Here is a 25,310-nt window from a genome sequence, read left to right as displayed (position 1 = left end):
ATAGACTGATATTCTTTGGTCATAGCATCCTTCCATACTTGATGCTTGACGGTATCTGAGAATGATGAAGGCTCATTTTGTATGATCGTGCTCATGATGGTCAGGTATCCCTGATACCTAGAAGGTTCCTTACTTTCACGGAAGGTTCCTCGGGCTACAGTGTGTCCTTCAGCATCATCGAGTAGCCCCCTAAGCCAAGAGGGCCTCTTCCTAGAAGAGGAAGGCTTAGGTGGATCAATAGGATCCATGGGTTCATCCACATCGGGCATTGTTACATCATCTTTTTCTTTCGGTTCCCTGGTGTCAGCTTCTTGAGAGCTCCTCAAAGTAGGAAGATTGTCCACCTTACTGAGAGCCATATTTTCGTCAAGGGTGACATCATGACTAATCACGACTTCCCTTTGACCGGTTACATAGATTCTACAGCCCTTAGTATTTTCACCATAGCCCATGAAGATTCCTATCTTTCCAGATGCACCCAATTTATTCTTTTTCTCTTTCAACACATGAAAATATACAAGGCTTCCAAAAATTCTAAGGTGAGATACGTCAGGTTTCTTACCGGTGAACATTTCTTCAGGAGTCTTGGAACCCAATGCTTGATGAGTGCATTGGTTTTGTACATATATGGCGGTGCTTGCAGCTTCAGCCCATAGAAACTTCGGAAGTCTCTGATCATGGAGCATGGCACGGACAGCTTCCATAATCGTACGATTCTTCCTTTCTGCCACACCATTCTGTTCAAGAGTATATGGTGTCGTAGTCTCCCTCTTAATGCCAGCGTCTTTACAAAACTCGTTAGATTCATATTTAGTCCCATTATCAGTGCTTAAGATCTTGATCTTCTTTTTGGTTTCTCGATCAAGGCTTGAGATGTGTCAAAAGACATGACACCTAGCGGACTTCCTCCAACCTGATATAATGAATCAACTCGAAACCCAAGAGTGAAGGCATCTTTAATATTGTTTTTCCATGCACGTACCTTGCCATCAATGAAAGCCACCTTGTAGCCTTTGTCTTCCATTGCCGAAATGGACACCAGGTTCTTTTTGAGGTCAGGTACATATAATACATCCTGTAAGTGGATCGTATTACCTTGATTCAATTTAAGAGAGACATTGCCTACACCTTTCACAGGATATTTCATATTATCTCCAAGGACAATTTCCAGGTTAGTTTCTTTCTCTATCAGATTATGGAGAACTTCTTTGTAACCAGTGAAGTGCCTTGAGGCACCACTATCAATAAGCCAATTTCCCAGCGAGTCTGGAGGAGCAGAGGTAGATAGAGAAGCTAGTAGATAATATTCATCCTGCTTAATGTCAACAGTGTTAGATTCATACCTGGAATTTCTTGCCTTCTTGAATGGTTGTCCTCTTCCTTGATTTTCAGCATTCCTTTTAGCTTTGCTATTAGATTTGCCATTCCTTTGATTGTCATGAGAGGGATTTGGATCATCGTCCTGGTGTGAGTCCCTTCTATCAGGGCACTCCCTTGCATGGTGCCCTGCTTTATCGCAAATGTAACATCGTCCTTTTCTTCCACCCTTAGGTCCAGCCTTTCTTTTTGATTTAGTCCCGAAACTATTTCTTTTCTTAGCATGAGAAGAAAAGGCAGTAGGAGAACCTTTAGGCATGGGAATTTCTTGCTCTTCTATCCTTGTTTCTTCTTGAATGCATCTTGCCATTAATTCCTTGAAACCAGGAATTACATTATTGTTGAGAAGAGTAATCCTGAACACGTACCATTAGGATGGTAATCCTCCAAGAGTCGTGAGTGCCATTTCCCTATCAGTAATAATCTCCCCAATAGATAGGAGATCATCCCTGATCTCGGTGATTCTTAAGAAGTATGCTTGCATACTCTAATCTTTGTCCTTCTTAATTTTCTTCAGCTTATTTCTAAGAAACAAGACTTGATTTGCATCATTAACTTTAAATAAACTCACCAGTCTATCATAGATTTCCTTGGAGGTGTTCAGGTCGGAGATGTAGGCCACCAAGCGCTTGTCGATAGAGTCCCGGATGATCTTCTTTGTTTTGACTTTGCCGATTTTCCATTTGTTCCTGGCAACAGCGAGTGCATTTGATGGAGGCTCAACAACATTGCCTCTCACATGGTCCAACACTCCTTGATCTTCTAAGGTTAGATCGAGAGACATCTTCCATCCGTGATAGTCAGCCTTCTCATGGAGCTTGTCTTCGGCAGGGAAGAGTGTGGAGGACCCATAGTTCTTTTAGGATAGCCTTGCCAATCTTCTCTTCGGTGATTGCTCTTGCTCTTGCTCAGGCTCTGTCTTCACCTCAGCTCTGATACCATGTTAATTTATGGTATGTTCTATGCTTAGAGAAATTTACTTCCTTTTATTATTATTATCCATGGATTAGCAATCACATGTACATAAAGTAAAGTGCAGATAGAACATTAAACGATCGACAGAAAACAAGCCAAGACAAGAGACAAAAGATGTGGCGGCTAGCCAGAGACAAACCCCAATATGGGGAAACCCTTTGATCAAATCTTCCTTTATATTCAATAATTCAGTAGAGAGAAATAGTACATAAATCTGATTTACATCAACAGCAGCAAACCCTAGATCAGTCCCAAACTAAGGCAGACAATATCTTGCAAACCGACTGTCGGATCGGCTTGATTCCTTCACCAAAAAATGTGGCCTTCAGAGAAGATCTAGATCCACCTATAGCGCAGTTCTGAGAGAGAGTCTGATGGTCAACGCTGGTCAAACTTCTAATCTGCAGTTGCAGCCCTAAATTCTGTGTCTTCCTTCCACACGTGTGAGAGAAGAGTCTCTTTCTGCGCAGTAGGAGAAAAGCCTCTTTTCTGCACAGGAGAGAGAGAGAGAGATGTGATAGGAGAGTGTGTACAAATGAGGAAAAGACCTCCTGTATTTATACACAAATGTTGATGATGAATAGATGCGTCTGTTGGGCTTCTCAGCCTACATGAATTGCTGGTCAGGCTGCTAATTATTCCATAATCAATATAAATTCATATCTCCATAAATACTTATCGGAATTGGATGATCTTTAGATCAATCCTACACCTCTCGACGAGAGGAATCTAATAAAAATATTATCAGCCATGAATAAGATGACCCACATGGAGTTTGCCCTAGTTGCCAATTTTAATAGATGTTGTTGTTTTTGGTGCAAAACAGTGTCTGTGGAGACAGAGCCGAGGTAGAGGGAGTCACTGCCTTGACAGATTTTTAGCCAAAGAAATCTAGATCCTAGTTATAGCAGCAAAAGGAGGATTAGAGAGGAGTGATTCGATATTTGGCTAGAGGATTTTCGTGAAGGAAATCAAGACTCAGAGGGAGTCCAAAGGAGCTTGTTCCTTTGAGGTTTTCTTGGGCCAAAGAAATCCAGATCCAAGTCTTGCTGGATTAGCAGCAAGAGAGGGCGAAGAGAACTAGTCCTATTTTTTTGAGCAGAGATGGCAGTCAATGGACTGAGGGATCAAGATAGATTGGATGGAGCATCCAATTTTGTCATTTGGAAGGTCAGGATCTTGGCAATCCTAGACAAACATCACATCAAGGACTATGCCTTGAAAGTAGTTGTTGTTCCTTTCGACACTGATCTGTTGCAGAAGTACGAGGAGGCCCAGGTAATGTTGCAGGGGAGCACTCCCCCCCTCGATCCCGCTCCCAATCTGTGCTCTGGGCGGAAGCGACTTGAGAGTGGGTCGAGAGCACGCTCCCAAAATCGCTCCCGAAAAGTGAGCGATTTCGGGAGCGCGCTCCCTACAAAAAAAACGCTCCCTGCCTTTTCGGGAGCATTTAGCCTTTTTTGCAAAAAAAAATTTGCAGTAATGTTCCAAATGCAATTTTTTTTCAAAGAAACAAATAAGTTTTGAGTGGGGCAACTTAATGATCAAGCCTATGGCCCTAGTATTGATATGTGATTCATGGTAATGTTAAATTCTTAAAGTAAAAGTGACATTCTCCTTAATCTTCATTTTCATCCTTTTACTTAAATTTTTAACATTACCATGAAATGACTCAGGATGTTTGAGAGTGGTTCCGACCTCATTGGATTTCATATGGAGAAAGTAGAATTTTAGATTTCATTCAAAATCCAACAGACTTATCAGTTTTTCAGGATTTCAGGATTGCAATGTTTCCATTGAATTTTGTCATGTATTAGGGTATGGAACTCGTATTTAATCAAGAGCACCAATCCCTCTATTTACCTTGATGTTAGTGACATTGGTTGTCGAACTCCTCTATCATGATCCTCTTAAAAATGTACACATCACTCAAACAAAATCTTGACATGACATGCTATGCTTTTTCTATCTTATATTAATGCTTAGAGGGTGATATTAATGACAAAGATCCCTATACAGATACAGAGGTAATGAAAAAGATACCTCTGGGTATTAATGCTTAGAGGGTGATATTAATGACAAAGATCCTGATTTTCCAACAAGACTAAAAAACTAGACATTTCTCGTGATGGCAAGAGGCCCAAGCATAAGCAATAGATAATAAATTTACTTGTCTTTTCTAGTTTCTAGTAGTTTTTATAATTGTTGACTCTTTCATATTTATTATGATATTTTTTTAAACAATATATGACAATTTAAGTTTGAAGTTGGAAATTATAACTCATTAGTAATGAATTATGAATATGATGCTTCATGAAAGTTGAAAGTTGTTTCATTTCATTTCATGTTAGATATTATTTGTTATAATGGTTACACTTAGCTTACAAGTACAACTTTGGTGATCAATGATGATAAATGTTATATATTGAATTTTGAAAGCTTGAAATTTTAAGATTGATGAATCACGAGAATCAATATGTTTTATGTTACTATGTTACTAACTTGTCGACGTGGTTGATGAAGATTATAACTTCTAGATGATTGTTGTTATATGGTTCAATCTATGTTTTTTATATCTAATTCATAATTATACATGTTTTTGTTGACATATATGTATCAAAATATAAAAATATAAAAAAAATATATATTATATAAAAAACGCTCCGGTATTCGCTCCCAAACCAGGAGCTTTTGAAAATGTCGCTCCCGCTCCCCGATTTCGCTCCCGCTCCCAAGTAACATTGGGCCCAGGCGAAGGCTAAACGCATGATTCTAGACGAGGTCAAAGATCATGCGGTCCCACACATTGCTGAGAAGGACACAACAAGGGAGATGTGGGAAATGCTAACCACCTTGTATCAGGGCACTTCTGTCCAACGGAAGATGCTATTAGAGAATCAGTTGAGACAGTACCAGATGCAGAAGGGAGAAGAGATCGACCCCTTCCTCCTCAGGTTGCAAGGGATTCGCGACCAGTTGACTTCGATGGGGTCTACACCAGATCCTAAATTCATGGTTAGGATTGCCCTAAATGCAGTCACCAAGGACCGGGAGACATTTGTCCAAAGTATATTGGGCAGAGCACTCTCCCCAGTTGGGAGGAGATGTGGGCAGCTCTTCGACAAGAAGAGATTAGGAGGTTGACCAAGGCAGGGAGTAGCGGCAAAGGAGCCTAGGTCAAGAAGGAGGAGGAGGAGGATGCAGCTCTCGCATCATCGGGATAGCAAGGGCAGCAAAAGAGAAAGAAGAAGGATATTTCCAAGGTCAGATGCTTCAAGTGTGGGGAACTTGGACATTTCGCCACTCAGTGCCCCCGGAAGAAGGGCAAGGAGGAGGCTTTTAACTTGAAGGCTACTCCAGCAAAAGCTGACAAGGAAGGTGAGGATGACAATTGTGCCATGAGTGCTCATGCGCCTCTGGAGAAGAGGTGGGGCGACATGGAGTTGTAGTCGAGAGGACTACATGCCTGGGGCAGGATCCTTGAGGTGCCCAAACTATTGGATCACATACGACTACGGGATCCCTTAACGACAGTAGAAAAATGATGGTTGTCGATTGGAGCGACAGTGGCAGAGCTAGAGTGCCGAAGTCTGAGGTAGTGCGGTGGATTTTGTAGTAGTACGAGAGGCACAAAGCAGTTTGCAGCAACGTAGTAGCAACAGAGGGTTAGCACAGATTAGCAGCAGAGGTAGGTTCAGCTTCACGAGGCATCCAGACTAACCAGCATGTCAGTTTTTGGGTGAATTTTCAGTTACTTACTTCTCAGTAACTGAGTTGCAATGCAGTAGTTAGCAGTGGCAGTGCTATGGGTAGCATGATGCAACATTTTGAGAGGGTGATGCAGTACAGATGTAGCAGCGATAGTGGCAGAGTCGTGGGCAGCAGTACAGGATGCAGCGGTGCAGTGGATGAAGGGCAGCATGCCAAGCATCAACAGCACAGAGGACCGATGCAGTGGATCAGTGTAATACTTCTATTGAGAAGTATTGCTAAGGCACTTTCCTCGCTAAGAGGGAGTGTTGATTTTGGGTAGCATCGAATGTGCTCTAGCTCTAAAATTTTGTGGAGGAGCTAGAACACATGAGATCTCCAAAACCCAAAAATCGTTTGGAGAAATTCCACCCTCATGAGGAGATATTAAAATAATTAATATCTTTAATGGGTTCCTAAGTCTAAACTTAGGTAAAAAAAAATATTAATGGGTATTAATAAGAATATGGGTGAGAAACTTCTAAGTGACGAGGATCAAGTCTGTTTTAATCTTAGCCACTGATTAGGGACTTAATATCGGTCGTTGATTCATCAACAAGAAAAGTATAAGAGGAGGCTTGAGGGTTAGTTGGAGATACACTTGAGAAAATCGAACAAGTGATCTGTTGCACTAGAGAGGCAAGGATAGTTGAGGTAGGAGGATCTTATCTAGGACCTCGAATACACAACAGAGAAATGCAGAGAAACACCAAAGGAGGTAGAACAGACCCAGGGAGGCTGACACTGGGCCAGGAGGGCCCACGCATTGCTTGACGCAGTGGCAGCGCAGGGGTAGAGCCACCCTCCAGCAGAAGTCTGAATTCAGCCGAGCAGCAGGATCAGCCGAGAAGGCTGACGTTAGAGCTCCAGGAGGCAGAAGGAGGTAGCACAGTGCTGACGCAGTGTCCCATTGTGCTCCACGCAGACCCACGCAGCTACTGCGAAGGGGAAGCACAATTGTAGTCGGGGACAGTTATTCCAGTTGCCAAAACGGAGAGATTTTGCCCGGTGAAGTGAGATAATCTCACTTAGGTTTCTGCCAATATATTTTTATCTCTGTAACTGGATAGCCGAGAGGGCATCCAGAGTTGTATTCGGAACTACTGCTTAAAAATAGAAAACCCTCAGAGTTGTTGCATTGGTTTTCCCACATTGGATTTTTCCGGGGACATTTGTCCAAAAATAACGGTGTCCCTTGCGTATTTGTCTCGTTCTATTTTCAGTTCATGATTTGTATGTATGTGTAGTCTGCAATGGTGTTTTCATCACTATTTAAATAATTTAATAACTTGTTGAATGTAAAAACAAGTAGGAGATGAAAAACAGTGACTGCAGTAGGATTTATGATGTGTAAATTCAGAAATTTTCACAAAGATCTACATTAAAGAAACACAATGCTAGGCAGTCATAAGGATGTGGTGTCAATAAAAAGAATGCCACTGCAAAAATTCAGAAATGAGAAATATGCCACTTCAAAGACATCACCTTGACTTAAGTCATAACACGAGAACAATCTCAAAACTCTCCTTCTCTCATATACCACAATTTTGATAAAGTCTCAGCCCATGATGATGCTCCAGTCTCAGCCTATGGTGATGCTATAGTCTTTGCCTAACCTACCATAGTAAGAAAGGTCTCACTGATTCAATGTCATCACAGTTAGATGAAATGATCCTCTAAAGATCTGAAGTAACCAAGTAAGTATTAAAGTAAACAAGTCAAAGGTACGTATGAATCTCTAAGATTAGCTAGTTTAATTTATAACCTTCAGATAGTCCATGTGATTCTTAAAAGTTTAGATATGAAATAAATTAAATTGATCCTATATATTCGAAATCTAACTTGAAAAATGAAGGCATATTCTTGGTACCACAGTTTTGCTTGAAAGCATATATTGCAGGCCACTATTAAGGACTTGCTAAAAGATCAAGGAATATGGAGGAAGGCATCACAAAGGTTTGTCAAAAGTCACAGGTATGTCTATTATAAAGTTTTTGTTATTCTCTTTGTCAAATCCTATCTACACTACTAATGTTCATCTTGTTTAGATCTCTTGAATCATAAAAGATTCTTGTTTGAGGTAATTCATCATCCGATGAATCTACCACCCTATTCATCTCTAAATTGTTTCAATGAAAAGAACCTTGAAAGGTTCTCTGGAAACCCTAACCTAAGGACATATTGATAGGATGTCAATCCCTAAACCTAATTAGGGCTATCAATGAAGAAATTCCTATATTGATAATATCATATTCGAGTTTTTGATATGATCACGGAAGCTCTAAACTATTAAGGTTGAAATCTTGAACCATTGAAGTTCTGATGGAATAAGGATTTGCTTTGACAATGAATCAAAACCCTAAGTTTTGGTTAGGTCTACAAGCAAGATCTGTGCCATGAAAAATCCTAAGAATGAAACCCTAGGTACATGTTTCTTTTTCTAGCTTAGTCTTGGTCAATGTATTAACTATATAATGTGTCTATACATGATGGCTATCTCCTAGAAATATGTGCTGATCAAATTTTCTAAAGATTATGGGATCTAGGGTTTGATAGTCAAGCCCTAGTCAAAGTTTGAAAGTTCTAGGATGATAAGTGAAATCTAGGGTTTGTAACTAAATCCTAGTGATGATTAAATTCTCTAGTATGTGTATTCATCTGAACTTATAAATTGTGTTGAGAATTTATAAATGGAAAATCTAGGGTTTACCTCAAACCCTAGTAAGAAACTCCTTATATGCTGATAATTGATTGAAAATCTAGGGTTTACATCAAACCCTAGTAGAAGCAATTCGTGTTGATAAAATTTAGGGTTTACCGAAAAACTCTAATAGATAGTCTATCATATGGTTTCTCAAGTTACCTAATCATAATTGAATTGCTGATATGACTTAGGGTTTGTATCAAACCTGGTCTAGATGATTGAAGAGTGTAATCTCTTGCTAATTATAAAAATTATAAATACTTCTGCTACTATAAAGTTTTTGTTATGACCAATTCGTGCTTCTACATAATTGGTTTGTACTTGTTGTCTAAGTGGTGCAGGTACATCATATTGGTAAAGAAGCTAGTAAAATAAGTTAACATGATCAACATGAGATCAAGGAAGCTATTGGAAGAAGCCTATATGACCTAAAGGTAAAATGAGGTATGTATGCTTGTATTTTATAATGCCGTATGGTTGCAAGTAACATGGATCACTACTTCTATCTTAAGAAGCATGATCAAGAGAAAAAGGATCTCCTCCTCTGAAAAGATGCAAAAAAGCATAAGTCACACTAGATGAAATCAACATAATATGTTCTCATATAAAGTATGAGGTGGTTGACTATGATTACAAGAACTCTGATTAGTAACCCCTGAGAATGGAATGAGTGAGGAAGGAAGAGATCGTGAGCTATGCAACCATGATGAAGGCAATCAACATCCAAAAGATCAAGAAGACTTGACTAGAAAATCTCCCGGAAAGATATGAAGACTCTGATGGAAAAGATGTAGACCCTTGACAATGGATATCTTTGGGAGATGTGTCAACATGAATGCAGGATGCTGATACCTACAAAAAGATGTCATGATGAAGAGCCACCTAGTAAGGTATGATTTGATTTAATGATATATTTGATTTCTTGAATAATATCTGGATAAGTTCATGCAGGGCTACTTACAAGTACAACTAGCATTCATGTGATGAATGGAAGAAGCATGATGAGAAAGAAGTAGTCATATGACGAAGGTTCCAAATATGAAGAAGGCCACTTTCCATGAAGAAAGGAATGACATGACGAACTAAGGAGGAAAGTGATTGATGACTGTTGCCCTACAAAAAAGAAGCTCAACTAACTTTCATGACATCAAGAAGAGAATTTGATCAAGAAACTGAAGGACCCACGAAGAAGAAGTTGTTGATGTATAGAAGAGTCCCTAGCTAAGAGGGAGCTTTGACAGGTCTCTGATCAAGAAGGAACTTGGATTAGATCACCCCTGATTACAAAGGAGTGATAGTTGTGTTTTTATGTGTCATGCACTAGACCAGGACTAACAGCCGTAAGTCTAGGTGAAGGCCATGAATGGAAATGTAGACACATGATAGACACAACATTCTTGTCTTCATTTTAGAAGAAAGAATGGAGGATTGGGTAATCATCTGGCATCCGATACTCTTTGAGGATGTGTAGGGAATCCAAGACAAGAGTAGGCAAGAGGACTGATATACTTTGAGGGCTGGGAACCCAAGATAAGAATGGTCCTAGAAGGTCATACTCAATGAAAACCCTGTTGAAGGAAACGTAACTAGGCTAGGTCTTCATAAATATAATTTTGATATTTGTACTTATTCAAGAAAAGACAATTTATTTTGATATTATTTGTCAATGAGTTTCTTGCTCATTGAAAATAGGTCAAGCACATTTTGAAGTGCTTCTAGAGAGTCAAAGTCAAAATGTAATTATGGTAAGACCCTTTGAGGGCATGTTACATCATGTAAGTCATCATACAAGGTCATGGGAACACCTCCAAGCATGGTCAAATCCTCTCCTAGCAGCAACGAAGTCTACAAGTAGCAAAACGATGGGTAAAATTGAATTATAGAGAAAAACTGTAAGTCATCCTAAATGAAAGTCATGTTGGCCTAAAGAGGAGGGACAAACCTCTATAAATAGAGGTTGTCCACTCCTCATTTGACACACAATCTCTCTCTGAAATCTGCAGAAGATAGAAGGGCTAAAAGGGATGAAGACAAGGCAGAAAAAGGGCAACTAGGACAGTGAAGTCAAGGAGACAAAACAACGAAGGGAAGGAGGTCATTTTTGAAGTTGTTACAGCCACACGTGCGAGGTCAAGGAAGGTTTGACTGCGGCTATAACAATAGAAAGGTACAGGTCAGCATATCTCAATATTGTTGGGTGCAAATTAGGCCTACAAGGCCTCTCTCATCAGCGAGGAAGGAAGGAAGAGCCAGCGAGAATAAAAGGATTGTTTTAGGGCTCCTATCCACACGTGTAGCAAGACAACTCTTACGAATTTGACAACAGTTTAAGGCAACAACATGAATAGCCTCATTCAGATGTATACCTAGGCCTACAAGGTATACAAAGAGAAGAAAAGAAGCCTCTATCTATAATGAAGTAAAGAAGCCCTAATATTCTAGGGTTTCCTAGCCTAGAAGACAAAGTGTTGGAAGACAAAGTGCCAGAAGAACTGTCGAAAGATGTGCCAGAAGTGACAATGTAGAAAGAAGAAGGATTTGGCTGATGCTTGGAGGATATCCTAGTCAAGGGTTTAGGGTTTGGTAGTTGTTCAAATAAGAAGCTTCAATAAGAGATATTTTACAAAGGGTTTTCCTCTCAAGAGTGGAGAGGGTTTGTCCCTGGCAAAGAGACAAATTTTGTGTTCTTGTTATTTTGTTTTGATAGCAGTTTGATGATGAGCCGATCCCAACCAGTTAATGAAAACCCAAATTCATCCAGATCTGTCAAAATTGAGATTGCCAACCTCCTTCTATGGGCTATTACGCTATAGCTATTACCTTGGCTAATACACTCGCTTGGCTTTACCCTTCTAATCCACGTTTAGGCCCCTATAAGAAGCCTACCCCCTCAAAAAGGCATTGGGTAAAGTCAAGTGGTGGTTTGCGCGTACAATGCTAAAGAGGTAAGTTACATATGCACTTATAAGAAGAAGAAGAAGAATAAAAATAAGCTAACAAAAAAGGTAAAAATACTTCACAAATTGTTATCAACTCTCGGAGAATCATCAACACTACTTTTCCCTAGATTCTCTAACAAACCCGGGTGGGTATGTACCTTGAGAGACAATGATGAAGGTGTCTATAAATCATTGGTCTCGCCAACATTGTATCTCATGATCTCGTGGAGAAATGGAGTTGTTCGTCAATGCCTTGCATTGTGACAATGTTGGTTGATATGATGCTATACAGATGGGATTATCAATCCAATTCTTCTTATGAGAAATTCTTCAGATTGAGAATAACCAAGTACCATTGTAAATACCTACCTAGTTAAGAGGGAGTTGTGAAGAAAAGTGTAACTAGGTTCGGTATTTGTAAAAATGTAATTTTGATCTTTGTACTTGTCAAGAAAAAGAAATATTATCTTTGTAAATTATATGAATGAGTTTCTTGCTCATTCCATAGGTCTAGGAAAGTCAAAGAGTCAAAATCATGTTAAAGAGCTCTTCTTGAGCATTTATGTAATGCACATGGGTCAACCTAGTGTCAAGCAGCCCTCCAAGACAAGCACCATTCTCCAAAGAAGAAGTCTGCCAGCGAAAACAATGAGAAAGATAGTCAAGTCAGCTTCAGTGTATATATAGATGACATGTCGGCTCAACAAAAGGACGCAACAGTACACTGGCTCATGTCGGCTTGCATACATGGTCAAATAACTATATGTATACGCAACTAAGAATGATCAACGAAGACACAAACCTTGGATCACTCTGAAATTTCGAGATATGATCTTGGTGATACAAAACAGTGACATACTCGACATATGATCTCGGTGATACAAAACAAGTGACAGAATTTCAGTATATGACCTCGGAGGGTACTCTGTTTTGGTGACAGAGAAGGACACTCTGTCTCAGCATCCCTATATGATCTCCACGCAAACACTACCTCAGAACTCCTTTCATCACCATCTCGGTGGATGCTCTGTTTCGGTGGATACTCTGTCTCGATGGAAACCATCTAAGTATCATACTCTCTGCACACCTATGACAAAGAAGGATCACGTGATATAGTCTCAGGTAGTTGTATAACATACAAAACACAATCTTGTGAATACAAACACAGTCATGTGAGATATATCCTTGGCATACAAAACGCAATCATATGACATCTCAGTCACAAGTCTCAGTGTACTTGTGTAATATACTCAACGCAATCACACTGAATGAAGTTATAATAAATCTTTGTCACAATTACAATTATGATTTTCATGATTCTGAAGAAGATAAGGAGAATCTCAGCAATAGAGTAGCAACAGTGAACTAGCTAACATTATAAAGATCTCATTGAAGGAATAACAATACAGCAGCAGTGATGATCTCTATAGTGACAAAGCAGAGAATTAGTGTCTTGGTCTTGGAGTGGCTCAGGAAGTCAAGGGTCGTGGTCTTGGTGTTCGGCAATAAGAATCTCTATAAGAAGAATTTTGTGTGGGTTTTCCTCTCCAAGAGGGAGAGGTTTTGCCCCTGGCAGAATGACATATCTTGTGCTCTTGTCTCTTTGCTTTGGTAGCTATTTGTTGAAGTAAGAAATAAACACATTGACCATAAAAAGCAAAAGATCTAATGATCTAAAGACTAAATGCCTCACAAATAGTTATCAAAATAAGAAGAATCTCATTAATTCAATATGCCCTAGATTCTTCAACACCTGGTTGTTGGTAACCTCCCACAAAGTCCATGGAAATGCTTTCCCTGGGACAAACAGGTACAAGTAAAGAATGATATAGACCCTGTTTCTTATTACAAGGCTATCTGGTACAACAAAGCACACATCCTCTTATAAACCTAGCTACCTATTATTGCATATTGGGCCACTACACATACCTCTACAAGTTGGCCACTGTCTTCCCTACACCAAAGTGCCCTACAACCTTGGAGGTGTGAGCCTCTTTGATCAGCTGCAATTTCTTACCTTTAGGAACACATAACTTATCCAACCTATAGAGTAACCCATCCTGGAGATGGTAGTCAACTGTTCTATCACCATCGTGCACGTGCCTCTAGCACTATAACTGCTAAAACACCTCCTTGAAGTCCGCATCCTCTAAGTATGCCTCTCTATATGCATCATGGATGAATGGATCCATGTACTTTAGAGTTCCCAAAGATGTGATCTTTGATGCGAGTGGCCTTGAAAGCATGTTGACCAACTTGTTTGTGCTGACTTTCTTGTACTTGATCACTAAATGAAACTGTCATAGAAACACTATCCATTTGTAATACCTAGTTTGTTGTAGCTTAGTTTAGGCTTGTAGGTGCTATAGTGGTTGGTGATCTGTGTGGATTATTGTCTCCTTTCCCATCAAATAATGTTTATTCATCTTCATAGCTTGTACTAGGGCATAGAGCTCCTTGTCATAGTAGGATAGTTAAGAATTGCCCCATGAAATACTTTAGAATGGTAGCACACAAGCCTTCATCCCTGCATAAAGACCACTCCCATAGCATACCCACTCACATCTGTCTCCACTTCGAAGGGTTGTTGCAAGTTCGGTAATGCCAAAACTAGTGTTTGAATAATCTTCTTCTTTAGCTCCTCAAAGGCCCTTTGTTGACCCTTTCTCCACTGGAAACTCTTGCCACTTGTTGTGGCGTGGAGTGGTGTTGCAAGATCCTTAGAGAGCCATATTGCCTAAGATCCTTAGTCACCTAACCTCTAAGTCTTATTGGGTAATCCTCCTTGTGGGGATAATATTTGATCACAAAATAGCGGAGGAGATGCCATTGAGGTGACAATGATTGTTGATCTCTTTGTTGCTCTAAGAATTAGAAGTTAGAATGCCTAGTGAAACTTTACAATAGGTTGCTATATTTTGCAGTAACAAACACCAAGGGTTGTAATACAACAAGATGGATAGGTTTGTACAACAACAAAAGTTAACAACAATCTACACTACCCTCCAACATGGATATAATGGCACCTCTATAGGACCTACTATAGATATAGTTGATTTCCACTTGCGACGTGATCTTGTTTACCACCATGATAAATTGTGCACTTGCATCTGAACCCAAATAGTTGCTGATTTGAAAGTTTTGTTTTCTAAGTTAGCTTGACAGTTTGGAGTGAGGAAGATAGTAGCATCATTGCAATGGGTTTGTATTGACCTCACATAAGAAAATATGTTGAAACCTACCTCAAATCTCATGTTTCATGTTGCATAGCTAGACCAGCCAATCGCCATTTAGATGTGTATAGACAATTTCATCTTCCTTCTACACCTTGGGAATATGTCAATTTAGATTTTCTCTTGGGTTTACCCATGACCAAGCACCAGCATGGCTGCATATTATTTATGGTTGGTAGCTTCTCTACCATGACTAACATGATCCTTGTAAGAATACTATCACAACTCACATGAATTTCATCCATGTTTGGTCCCATTTTGGTTTACCTTCTTCCATGGGGAATAATCATGATTCTAGGTTTCTAAATCATTTTTTAGATGCATTGTCATCAATGCTTGGCACCCAACTCAAACACTTTAGTACTTTCCACACTCAAAATGATGAATAAACACTATTCAACATAACTTTAGATCATCTATGGTGTATGTATAGTCATGCACACCTTCACAGCCAGGATTAGAACATAGCTTTCATTAAACATTCTTGTAAAAAAGCATGCAACAATTGCACTGAACAAAGTCCTTTCTAGACCTGTTTTGGTGTCCAACCATCAGACATTGTTGATGTCCATACCTACAATCCTCAACATCCTTTGCTCTTTATATTTCCAATGAATATGATAGAGCAAATAATTTCATCAAGTAGATTTAATGAATCCATGAACAAGTGCAGTCTGTCTTGTAGTATTAGCAGTAGAAGCACAAAAAACCACAACACACATTGAGTGTCTCATTCTTTCCAAGTAGGTGATTGAGTTTGGTTACAAGTGCAAAAAGAAAGGGTTAAAAGTTCTCATTGAAAGATCAAGCCTCTTCAATATGGTCGTGTTATCATGTGTATCTACATTGGTAAATCTATGCAACGATTCTAGACAACCAACCTTGTCACTACTGGATCCCTCTTAATTCAAACTGTCTCTTTTCCAGTCTCAGGGTGGTGCCCCTAGGGGTTGTATGTTGTTCTCAAGCAAACTGATCTGCATAAATCCAATTCAATTAACAAACACAAAACTCACTCTGGAGCTTCCTGTAAGCAGTCAAGAACAAGGGTGAATTCTGAATTAAATTTGAAGTGGTCGAGATCAGATTTCTCAAACAAATACAATATTGAATGGAACGAACGAAGTGAAGTGAATATGTTTCTCAAGTGAATCACAAAAAGCCAAGTACACTGAAGCAAACAAACTACAACAATACAACTAAAGTACTATTCAAATTACAAGAACCAGAGAGAAGGCATAGTCAATGAAAGAAAACTGGTAATACACCCAATTGTGCAATTGTCAAAACAAGTATGTTGTGCTGCAAGTGCTAGACAGCAATCTAGTTCACTAGCTTAACAGTGGTTGAATTTTACAGAAGGCCTTGCTGAGGACATGATCTAATTGTATGAAAAAATCAATAACTTTCCTGACCTTCCCCAGCTCAAAATCAAAATCAAAGTTGCAAAGTATGAATCTTTTATAGAATGTCCCTAGGAGCCACATTGGGTGGATACCACTTTGTGTTTCTCTTCTTATTTGTTCTGAACTGCAACCACCATCCCTTTGAAACTTGTTTAAATATAGTTAAAAATGTATCTAATACATATAACAGATCCATGCCTCTAAAATTTCGAACAGCTCATCAAAACAACCCAAAAAAATGAAAATAAAAAGTGAAAGACAAAATGCCAGCCCCTCTACAGAAACGCACGCTTCAGTTCAATGTTGAAGATAAAGAAGAAGTGGGCATCAGTACCTTATCTCTGCGGCCTGTCTCTCTGGTCCTGACTTCAGTGAGCCATCCTTTGGGCAGCCAATCTGGGGATATTATGAACGTCCCATGCTTCCGTGATTTATTTGAAGGTGGTGTGTTAGACCAACTAATTCCTATGTGCTCTCCAGTGGCCTGAGCTTCAGATTTTGAGATCTGCTCATCAAGATCAACCGTTGGAGCTTCAAGCTTAACTGCATGTGTAGTTTCCTCGCTAGGTAACTTGGCATTCACATTGCCAATTACAGAAGGATTTTCAAGTGGCATGGGTTCAGTCTGTTTGTGCAGGGGACTTTGCAGATCGTATTCACATAACCGACAGTTTAAAAGCAATGCTCATGTGTCACAGTTATAGACTGTGAAGGGTCTCTGGGCTGGCCAGATTAAGAAACGGTTGTTACACCCCCAACACCTACAACTACCACTCTTATCTCTCTGAGGATACCACTACCTCAATAATGTTCTTTCCCTTTTAATTTTTGAGTATAACCCGGTCCACTTCTCTTAATTTGAGCGGAATTAATGCTATTCTGTTAATGTTCTTATTTGCAGCTTTGTATATGATGTTTACAAATTTTATCATCGCGTTCTTGCTTGGTTGGCCATTAGTTTTATTTATAATTGTGAGTATTTTTTCCATGAAATGGAGATTGATTATTGTTGATCAATTATTTATTAATTTTAAATAATCGTGGTTAAATTATAAATATAAATTATATGAAGAATGTAAAATGCATATTATACGGAGAGGATCCAAGTGATTTAAATGGTAAATAATATTTACATTGGATAATACTACAATTTTATGTTAAGAGATCTTTATTTTTTATATTTTATTTTATTTTATTTTTAAACTTAAATGGTGAATATATTATTTTGATATTCATTGAAATTAATGATTTTTACTTTTCATTTTTTAATATTTAAAAAAATGGTGAGAGATAGTGTTTATTTTAATAATATTAATTTTTTTATATTAATTACATTAATAGATATGTTAAGAGATAGTGTTTATTTTAATAATATATTTTTTTTAAGATATGTTGATTTTGGAATAGGATTTTCAGAATATTAATTTAATTATCAATAATTAAGATGTAAATGATAGAGATTTAAGTTTTATGGAATATTTATGAAATGTTTTTAGTAATAGTCAAGATAAAGGGTTGAGATTTATAGTAAAGGTAGTTATGCATTTTTTGCTTTTCAATTTTGCTAATTCATCCATATAAATTAAATGGTTAGTAAATGTGTGGACAAGTATCAAAACATTTACCTATGATACATTTCAAAAATATCATAAAAATTAAATTTTAACTTTATTTTGAATTATAGCTATATATTAATTTTCTTCTTTATACGAATTATGTGGACATGCATATTTATTTTGGAATATAATTTAATGATGAATCATTAATATGTAGATGATAGGGATTTAAATTTTATGTAATACTCATGGAATATCTTTAGAAATAGTATAGGGGGTTGAGATTTATCTCAAAATTAGTTTTTTTGTTTTTTCAATTTAATTAGTGTAACCATATAAACTAGAATAACCATGTAAATTAAATGGTTAGTAAACATGGATAGACATCAAACACTTACCTCATGATATATTTCACATTGCCAAAAAAATTAAAAATCATAAAAATTAAGTAAATTATTATTATTATCATTATTATTATTATTATAAAAAGAATTAATATAAGTTAAATATATGTATATTTAAAAAACATGTGGTTCTTAACTATGGAGATTCACCTTCACTTTAGCATAGAGACTTTTAGGCTTTGTTACAATACTATGGATCAATACCATGGCTTACTAATACCAAATGCCCAAAAAATCATAAATCATATTTGTATGACATTTCTTTAATTAATTAGTTTGATTAAAAATGTAGAAAGAATATAATTACTTTTGGAAAAAATCTCTACCTTTGATATGTGACTGCTACTAAAAATATTCTAAAATATCCCATGAGAGTTAAATCCTTACCACCCACCTAATAATTATTGATAGTTAAATTAAAATTATGGAATCCCCATTCCAAAATAGACATGATTATTGGTGTAATTAAATGATTGGAAATTTTGGATAAGCATCAAAACACTTACTTCATGATACATCTCACATTATCAAGATTTAAAAAATCATAAAAATTAACTAACTTATAACCTTATTTTAAAATATTATTATTATTATTATTTATAATTACAAGAAAAATTAATATATGAGTTAAAAATACATACATACATTTAAAAAAATATGTAACAAGATTCTTACTATGGAGATTCAACCCCACTTTACCATGAATACTCTTAACATATAAATAGGCTTTGTTACAATACCATGGATCACTACCATGGCTTATCAATGCCACATACCTAAAAAACCATAACTCATTTCAAAGTCAAAATGTTTTTTATATATTTTATTTTATAACATTTTTAATTAAATTGAAAAACAAAAAGGCATAAGTACCTTTGAAGTAAATCTCAACTCTCTATATGTGATTAGTACTAAAAATATTTTGTGAATATTCTATAGATTTAAATATCTACCATCCACCTATTAATTATTATTAATTAAATTAAAAGCGTGCAAGCTCTATTCCAAAATAGACATACCTATGGTAACTAGCACATCCGTATAAATTAGATGACCCATAAAGCTCATGATAGACATCAAAGCATCAACCTTATGACACATCTTGTTGGTAAAACTAATGATAGCCAACAAAACACTTAAATTATAATACATTTCACATGGCCAATATTTAAAAAAAAATCATAAAAACTAACTAAATTATAAGTTTATTATTATTATCATTATCATTACCATTATTATTATAAAATGAATTAATATATGAAATACTATTATATCTAAATTTAAGAAGAAATTGTGACTTCGAATAAAGAATTATAGAATAAAAGATTTTTATTTTTTTTTCCTAAGTAAAGTTAATCTATTAAAATGTAACAAAATATGAGTACAATGAGGCTCAGGCCTTGACAGTGTTGAACATTGTTTATTAGAGAATATCTTGACTGCCCCATCGTTGGGGAAACCAGTCCGCAAAGGCAAAAAATACCTAGATATGGGATATCAGTCTTTAAGACAGGAAAAAACAAAACGAGAGAAGTTCCAACGAGACAAACATAAACCTAGAAAAGTTCCAACAGAACAAACATATCAGAAAAAGACCAGTCAGCAAATGAGACCTCAGCTGGTGACACCTGGCTGCCACGCATCATCATTTGAACTCGTCTAGGATAGGTATCTCTTCAACTGGACACACATATTGATCCCAATCATCCTCCTCCTCCGACACGCCACTGTGTGGCCCACACGCAAGTTGGACACCCCCAGAGCTGCCAGCAACTGCATGCAGAGCCAACGCATCAGTCATGCTGCCACCTGGTGGTTGCGTGGCTCCAGAACCTCCTCGTGTTGCATGTTGACCGCCACCCATGTCCTAGCCATGTAGAGAACCCCTTTCCTCATCCAGCAGATGCTTTCCAGTATCTCAGCCATTCCCGTGTCTGTGAGCCTCCTCCTGCTGCGCTTCAGTACTCCCCGCCTGGGTGGCTTGCGGCTCATTTTCTTCAGTGAAAACAATGGTGATGGTGGCAGTAATCACCGGTCTATTTAGGTTGCTGCGGAATCTGAATTGGATCAAGTGGGGAGCTGGGTGAGGTGGCAAAGGGAAGTTGGTAGTGTGAACCGCAACATCGCTTTGGCAACCACCTGGAAACTGAGCGCTTCCCCAACCATTGCGGGTATTAGGATACCTGCCCAAAACAGAGCTATGGGGGTAAGGAAGTTTAGGGGAAGGAGAAGGGGCGGCGGGTTCAGGACTTAGCGTCGCCTGAGGGCGGACACTACCACCCTGAGTACCCCCTCTGCGGCTCCTCATGCGATGACGAACCATGACGGAATGCCTGGCCAAGTTTTCAGTGGGAGAAATGACAGAGGAATTGAGCCGAGGAGGAACAAGGGACGGCTGGGCTGAGGTTAAACAGCAAAGCCTGGAATGGGAATAGTGATGCCCATTGCCAAGATCAACATATCTCACTAACCAGCAACGACTCCCGGTGACAGTGCGAGAGCAGGGTTCAACATCTTGGTGTGGGCAATTGCAATTGAGCAGGGGAGGAAGGAAAACAGTATGGCGAGGGGAGTCTATTTCTAGGCACATAATGGCTAGTTATTAGCCCAAGCATTCATTAAATGCTGCTTGCAGACGGCCATAAATTCGGCTCAGACTGGTGTGGGGAGGAACGCCGACGACCATGTGGCTCATCCTCTCGCCACCTTTCAGTCGATTCTGCATTAATTACCTTGATTGTCACCCGCATCCAGGTAGAATAAAATAAAATTAACAGACAATACAAAGGTCATTAAATAAAAAATAGAAGATCAAAATTTTCATTTTATTATCACCAATATAGATCCATCTTAACTCTAGATCTCTCCGACATCAAGAGAGATCAAATCTCTCAAGGTGTGCAAACCTCTTTTTTGAGTGCAAAATTAGAGGAAAGATTTGAACCTCAAGAGATTTGATCCCTCTCAACCCTTGAAAATCTCATAATTAAGATGGATCTAGAATGAATGAATGAATATATATATATATATATATATATATATATATATATATATATATATATATATATATATATAGATATATATATATAATTTTATTTTATTTTTCTTTTATTGAAAAGGTTTACACACACACACATATATATAATCTAACTAATAGATGAAATGACCCTTTTCCAAACACTTTTCTAGGTCAATTTTGTCCAAATTTTAGTAGATATTTTTAAAAATCATAAATTTAAGTTGTTTAATCTGCAAATATCAAGTGTCATGTATTTTTGAGGATGCTAAATCCATTTATGCATTCGAAAACACATTTTAAACAATATGAAATCAAAATCTTACTAAAAGATGTATTATGAGATTAGGACCAAAAAAACATTTTGTCTATTAGTTAGAATACGTGCACACACACACACACACACACATACACACACATATATATCAAAATTTTTTTATTTGATCAAGTCAAAAATTTTAGATAACATAACATAACAAGAATTTACAACATTTTTTCCATTCTAGGTCGTAGAGTGTCTCTTGACACAACTAGCTTAAAACATTGCTAAAATGAGTCTAAATCCATCTTAACTCTAGATATATCAAGCGTCGAGAGGGATCAAATCTCGTGCAAAACTCTTTCTTGAGTGAAAAATTTGAGGAAATGTTTGCACCTCAAGTGATTTGATCTCTCTCAAAGTATTATAGATCCAAAGTTAAGAAGAATCTAGGTTGGTTTAAAATAAATTTATAGTTTAGTTATATTTATGATTTTGTAAAATTTCGTAATGTGGAAATTATGAGGTAAGTGTTTTGATGCTTATCAACATCTACCAACCATTTTTATGAAATTAAACTTTGTATTGAGTTTGAAATTTATTATTGAAATTCAACATACTAACATTTTCTCCCTTTTAGTGTTCGGCGCAGTGCTGCGGGGGAGCGTGCCCACCCCCCCCCCCCCCGATCCCGCTCCCATTCCGCGCTCAGGGCAGGAGCGACTCGAGAGCGGGTTGGGAGCATTTTGCCTTTTTTGCAATTTTTTTTGTAGTAATGTTCGAAATGCAATTATTTTTGAAAGAAACAAATAATTTTTGAGTGGGGCAACTTAATGATCAAGCCTAGGTCCTAGTATTGATATGCTATTCATGGTAACGTTAAATTCTTAAAGTAAAAGTGACATTCTCCTTAATCTTCATTTTCATCCTTTTATTTAAATTTTTAACATTACCATGAAATGACTTAGGATGTTTGAGAGTGGTTCTAGCCTCATTGGATTTCATATGGAGAAAGTAGAATTTTAGATTTCATTCAAAATCCAGCAGACTTATCAGTTTTTCAGGATTCCAGGATTGGGGGATTGCAATGTTTCCATTGAATTTTGTCATGTATTAGGGTATGGAACTCCTATTTAATCAAGAGCACCAATCCCTCTATGTACCTTGATGTTAGTGACATTGGTTGTCGAACTCCTCTATCATGACCCTCCTAAAAATGTCTGCATCACTCAAACAAAATCTTCACTTGACATGCTATGCTTTTTCTATCTTATGTTAATGCTTAGAGGGTGATATTAATGACAAAGATCCCTATATAGATACAGAGGTAATGACAAAGATACCTCTGGATATTAATGCTTATAGGGTGATATTAATGATAAAGATCTTGATTTTCCAACAAGACTAAAAAATTAGGCATTTCTCGTGGTGGCAAGAGGCCCTAGCATAAGAAATAGATAATAGATTTACTCCTCTTTTCTACTTTCTAGTAGCTTTTATAACTATTGACTCTTTCATATTTATTATGATATTTTTTTAAACAATATATGACAATTTAAGTTTGAAGTTGGCAATTATAACTCATTACTAATGAATTATGAAAATGATGCTTCATGAAAGTTGAAAGTTGTTTCATTTCATTTCATTTTATAACATTTCATTTCATGTTATACATTATTTGTTGTAATGGTTACACTTAGCTTACAAGTACAACTTTGGTCATCAATGATGATAAATGTTATATATTGAATTTTGAAAGCTTGAAACTTTAAGATTGATGAATCACGAGACTCAATATGTTGTATGTTACTATGTTACTAACTTGTGGACGTGGTTGAGGAAGATTATAACTTCTAGATGATTGTTGTTATATGGTTCAATCTATGTTTTTTTTATGTTTTTTATATCTAATTCATTATTCTACATGTTTTTGTTGACATATATGTATCAAAATATATAAAAATATATATATTATATAAAAAACGCTCCGGGATTCGCTCCCAAATCGGGAGCTTCTGAAAATGTCACTCTCGCTCCCGTTTTCGCTCCCGCTCCCCACTTTCACTCCTGCTCCCAAGTAACACTGGTTCGACGGATCTCTAATGACTCTATAGAATCCCTACTAACACGTCACAACAATGGCAGCCTTGGAGGGGGCTCCTCCCCCTCCTCCTATGCATCCCACTCTTGAAGAGGATATCTTAGCCTTCAATGTGTTGATCACAACCTTAACAAAGAAATATCAACAAAAATAGAAGAAAGGGAAGTTCGTTCAACGAATCAAAAAAAATATCATCAGTTGCTTGAAAAGAAACTTTGGCTTATTCTACAAGATCCCTTGTAGAAAAGTTTACGGGTATGCAGCCATCTCCCTGCTCGATGGAAGGGTGGATTGAAAAGACACGGAAATCAAAGATGAAGGGCAATGTAGGTATGTTTTCTTGTGATAGTGGCTTTTTCTCTTTTTTATTTGAATCCAAAGAAGATTGTGATATAATCTTTTGAAATGGTCCATATATTTTTGAATCAAGGGGCATGTATTTGAACAAATGGATCCTAAATTTCAATCCAGATGAAGATATACCAACAACAATCCCAGTTTGGGTAAAACTACCTAGACTACAATTATCATGTTGGAGTGATCACTGCTTGTGGGAAATAGGCAATGGGGTTAGTAGGTACTTGGAATGAGAATAGCCCAAAAGATCGTAGTTTGGTTATAACCTTATTTTAAAATATTATTATTATTATTTGTAATTACAAGAAAAATTAATATATGAGTTAAACATGCATACATACATTTAAAAAAAATGTAGCAAGATTCTTATTATGGAGATTCAACCCCACTTTACCATGAATACTCTTAACATATAAATAGGCTTTGTTACAATACCATGGATCACTATCATGGCTTATCAATGCCACATGCCCAAAAAACCATAACTCATTTCAAAGTCAAAATATTTTTTATATATTTTATTTTATAACATTTTTTAATAAAATTGAAGAACAAAAAGGCATAAGTACCTTTGAAATAAATCTCAACGCTCTATATCTGATTAGTACTAAAAATATTTTGTGAATATTCTACAGATCTAAATCTCTACCATCCACCTATTAATTATTGATAATTAAATTAAAATTGTGCAAGCACTATTTCCAAATAGACATACCTATGGTAACTACCACATCCATATAAATTAAATGATCGGTAAAGCTCATGATAGACATCAAGCACCAACCTTATAACACATCTCACTGGTAAAATTCATGATAGACAGTAAAACACTTAAATTATGATACATCTCACATCGCCAATATTTAAAAAAACCATAAAAATTAACTAAATTATAAGTTTATTATTATTATCATTATCATTATTATTATAAAATGAATTAATATATGAAATACTATTATATCTAAATTTAAGAAGAAATTGTGACTTCGAATAAAGAATTATAGAATAAAAGGAAATTAACCGACAATACAAAGGTCATTAACTCAAAAATGGAAGATCAAAATTTTCATTCTATTATAACCAATTTAGATCCATCTTAACTCTAGATCTCTCTAGCATCAAGAGAGATCAAATCTCTTAAGGTGTAAACCTCTTTTTTGAGTGCAAAATTAGAGGAAAGATATGCACCTTGAGAGATTTGATCCCTCTCGACCCTTGAAAATCCCAAAATTA

At 37.0% G+C, this 25,310-nt stretch overlaps 1 protein-coding gene across 1 annotated transcript in view; it reads right to left on the bottom strand.

The window, feature by feature from the left end:
• The window catches only part of LOC149235306 (uncharacterized), a 105,932-nt gene extending 88,681 nt beyond the window's left edge, over nt 1–17,251 (bottom strand). Inside the window, exon 1 of the mRNA XM_089461353.1 lies at nt 16,719–17,251. Coding sequence (XP_089317479.1) covers nt 16,719–17,000 — 282 coding nt within the window. The 5' untranslated portion in view covers nt 17,001–17,251. The remainder of the gene's footprint in view (nt 1–16,718) is intronic.
• Between the last annotated feature and the right edge of the window lie 8,059 nt (nt 17,252–25,310).

Source organism: Pinus tabuliformis, chromosome 8 (genome assembly GCF_031772625.1).
Source record: "Pinus tabuliformis cultivar Carrire ecotype Pingquan chromosome 8, CPIR1, whole genome shotgun sequence".
Classification (NCBI taxonomy): domain Eukaryota; kingdom Viridiplantae; phylum Streptophyta; class Pinopsida; order Pinales; family Pinaceae; genus Pinus; species Pinus tabuliformis.
Note: the sequence above shows the minus strand (reverse complement) of the source record. Positions and strands in the feature narration are given on the sequence as shown.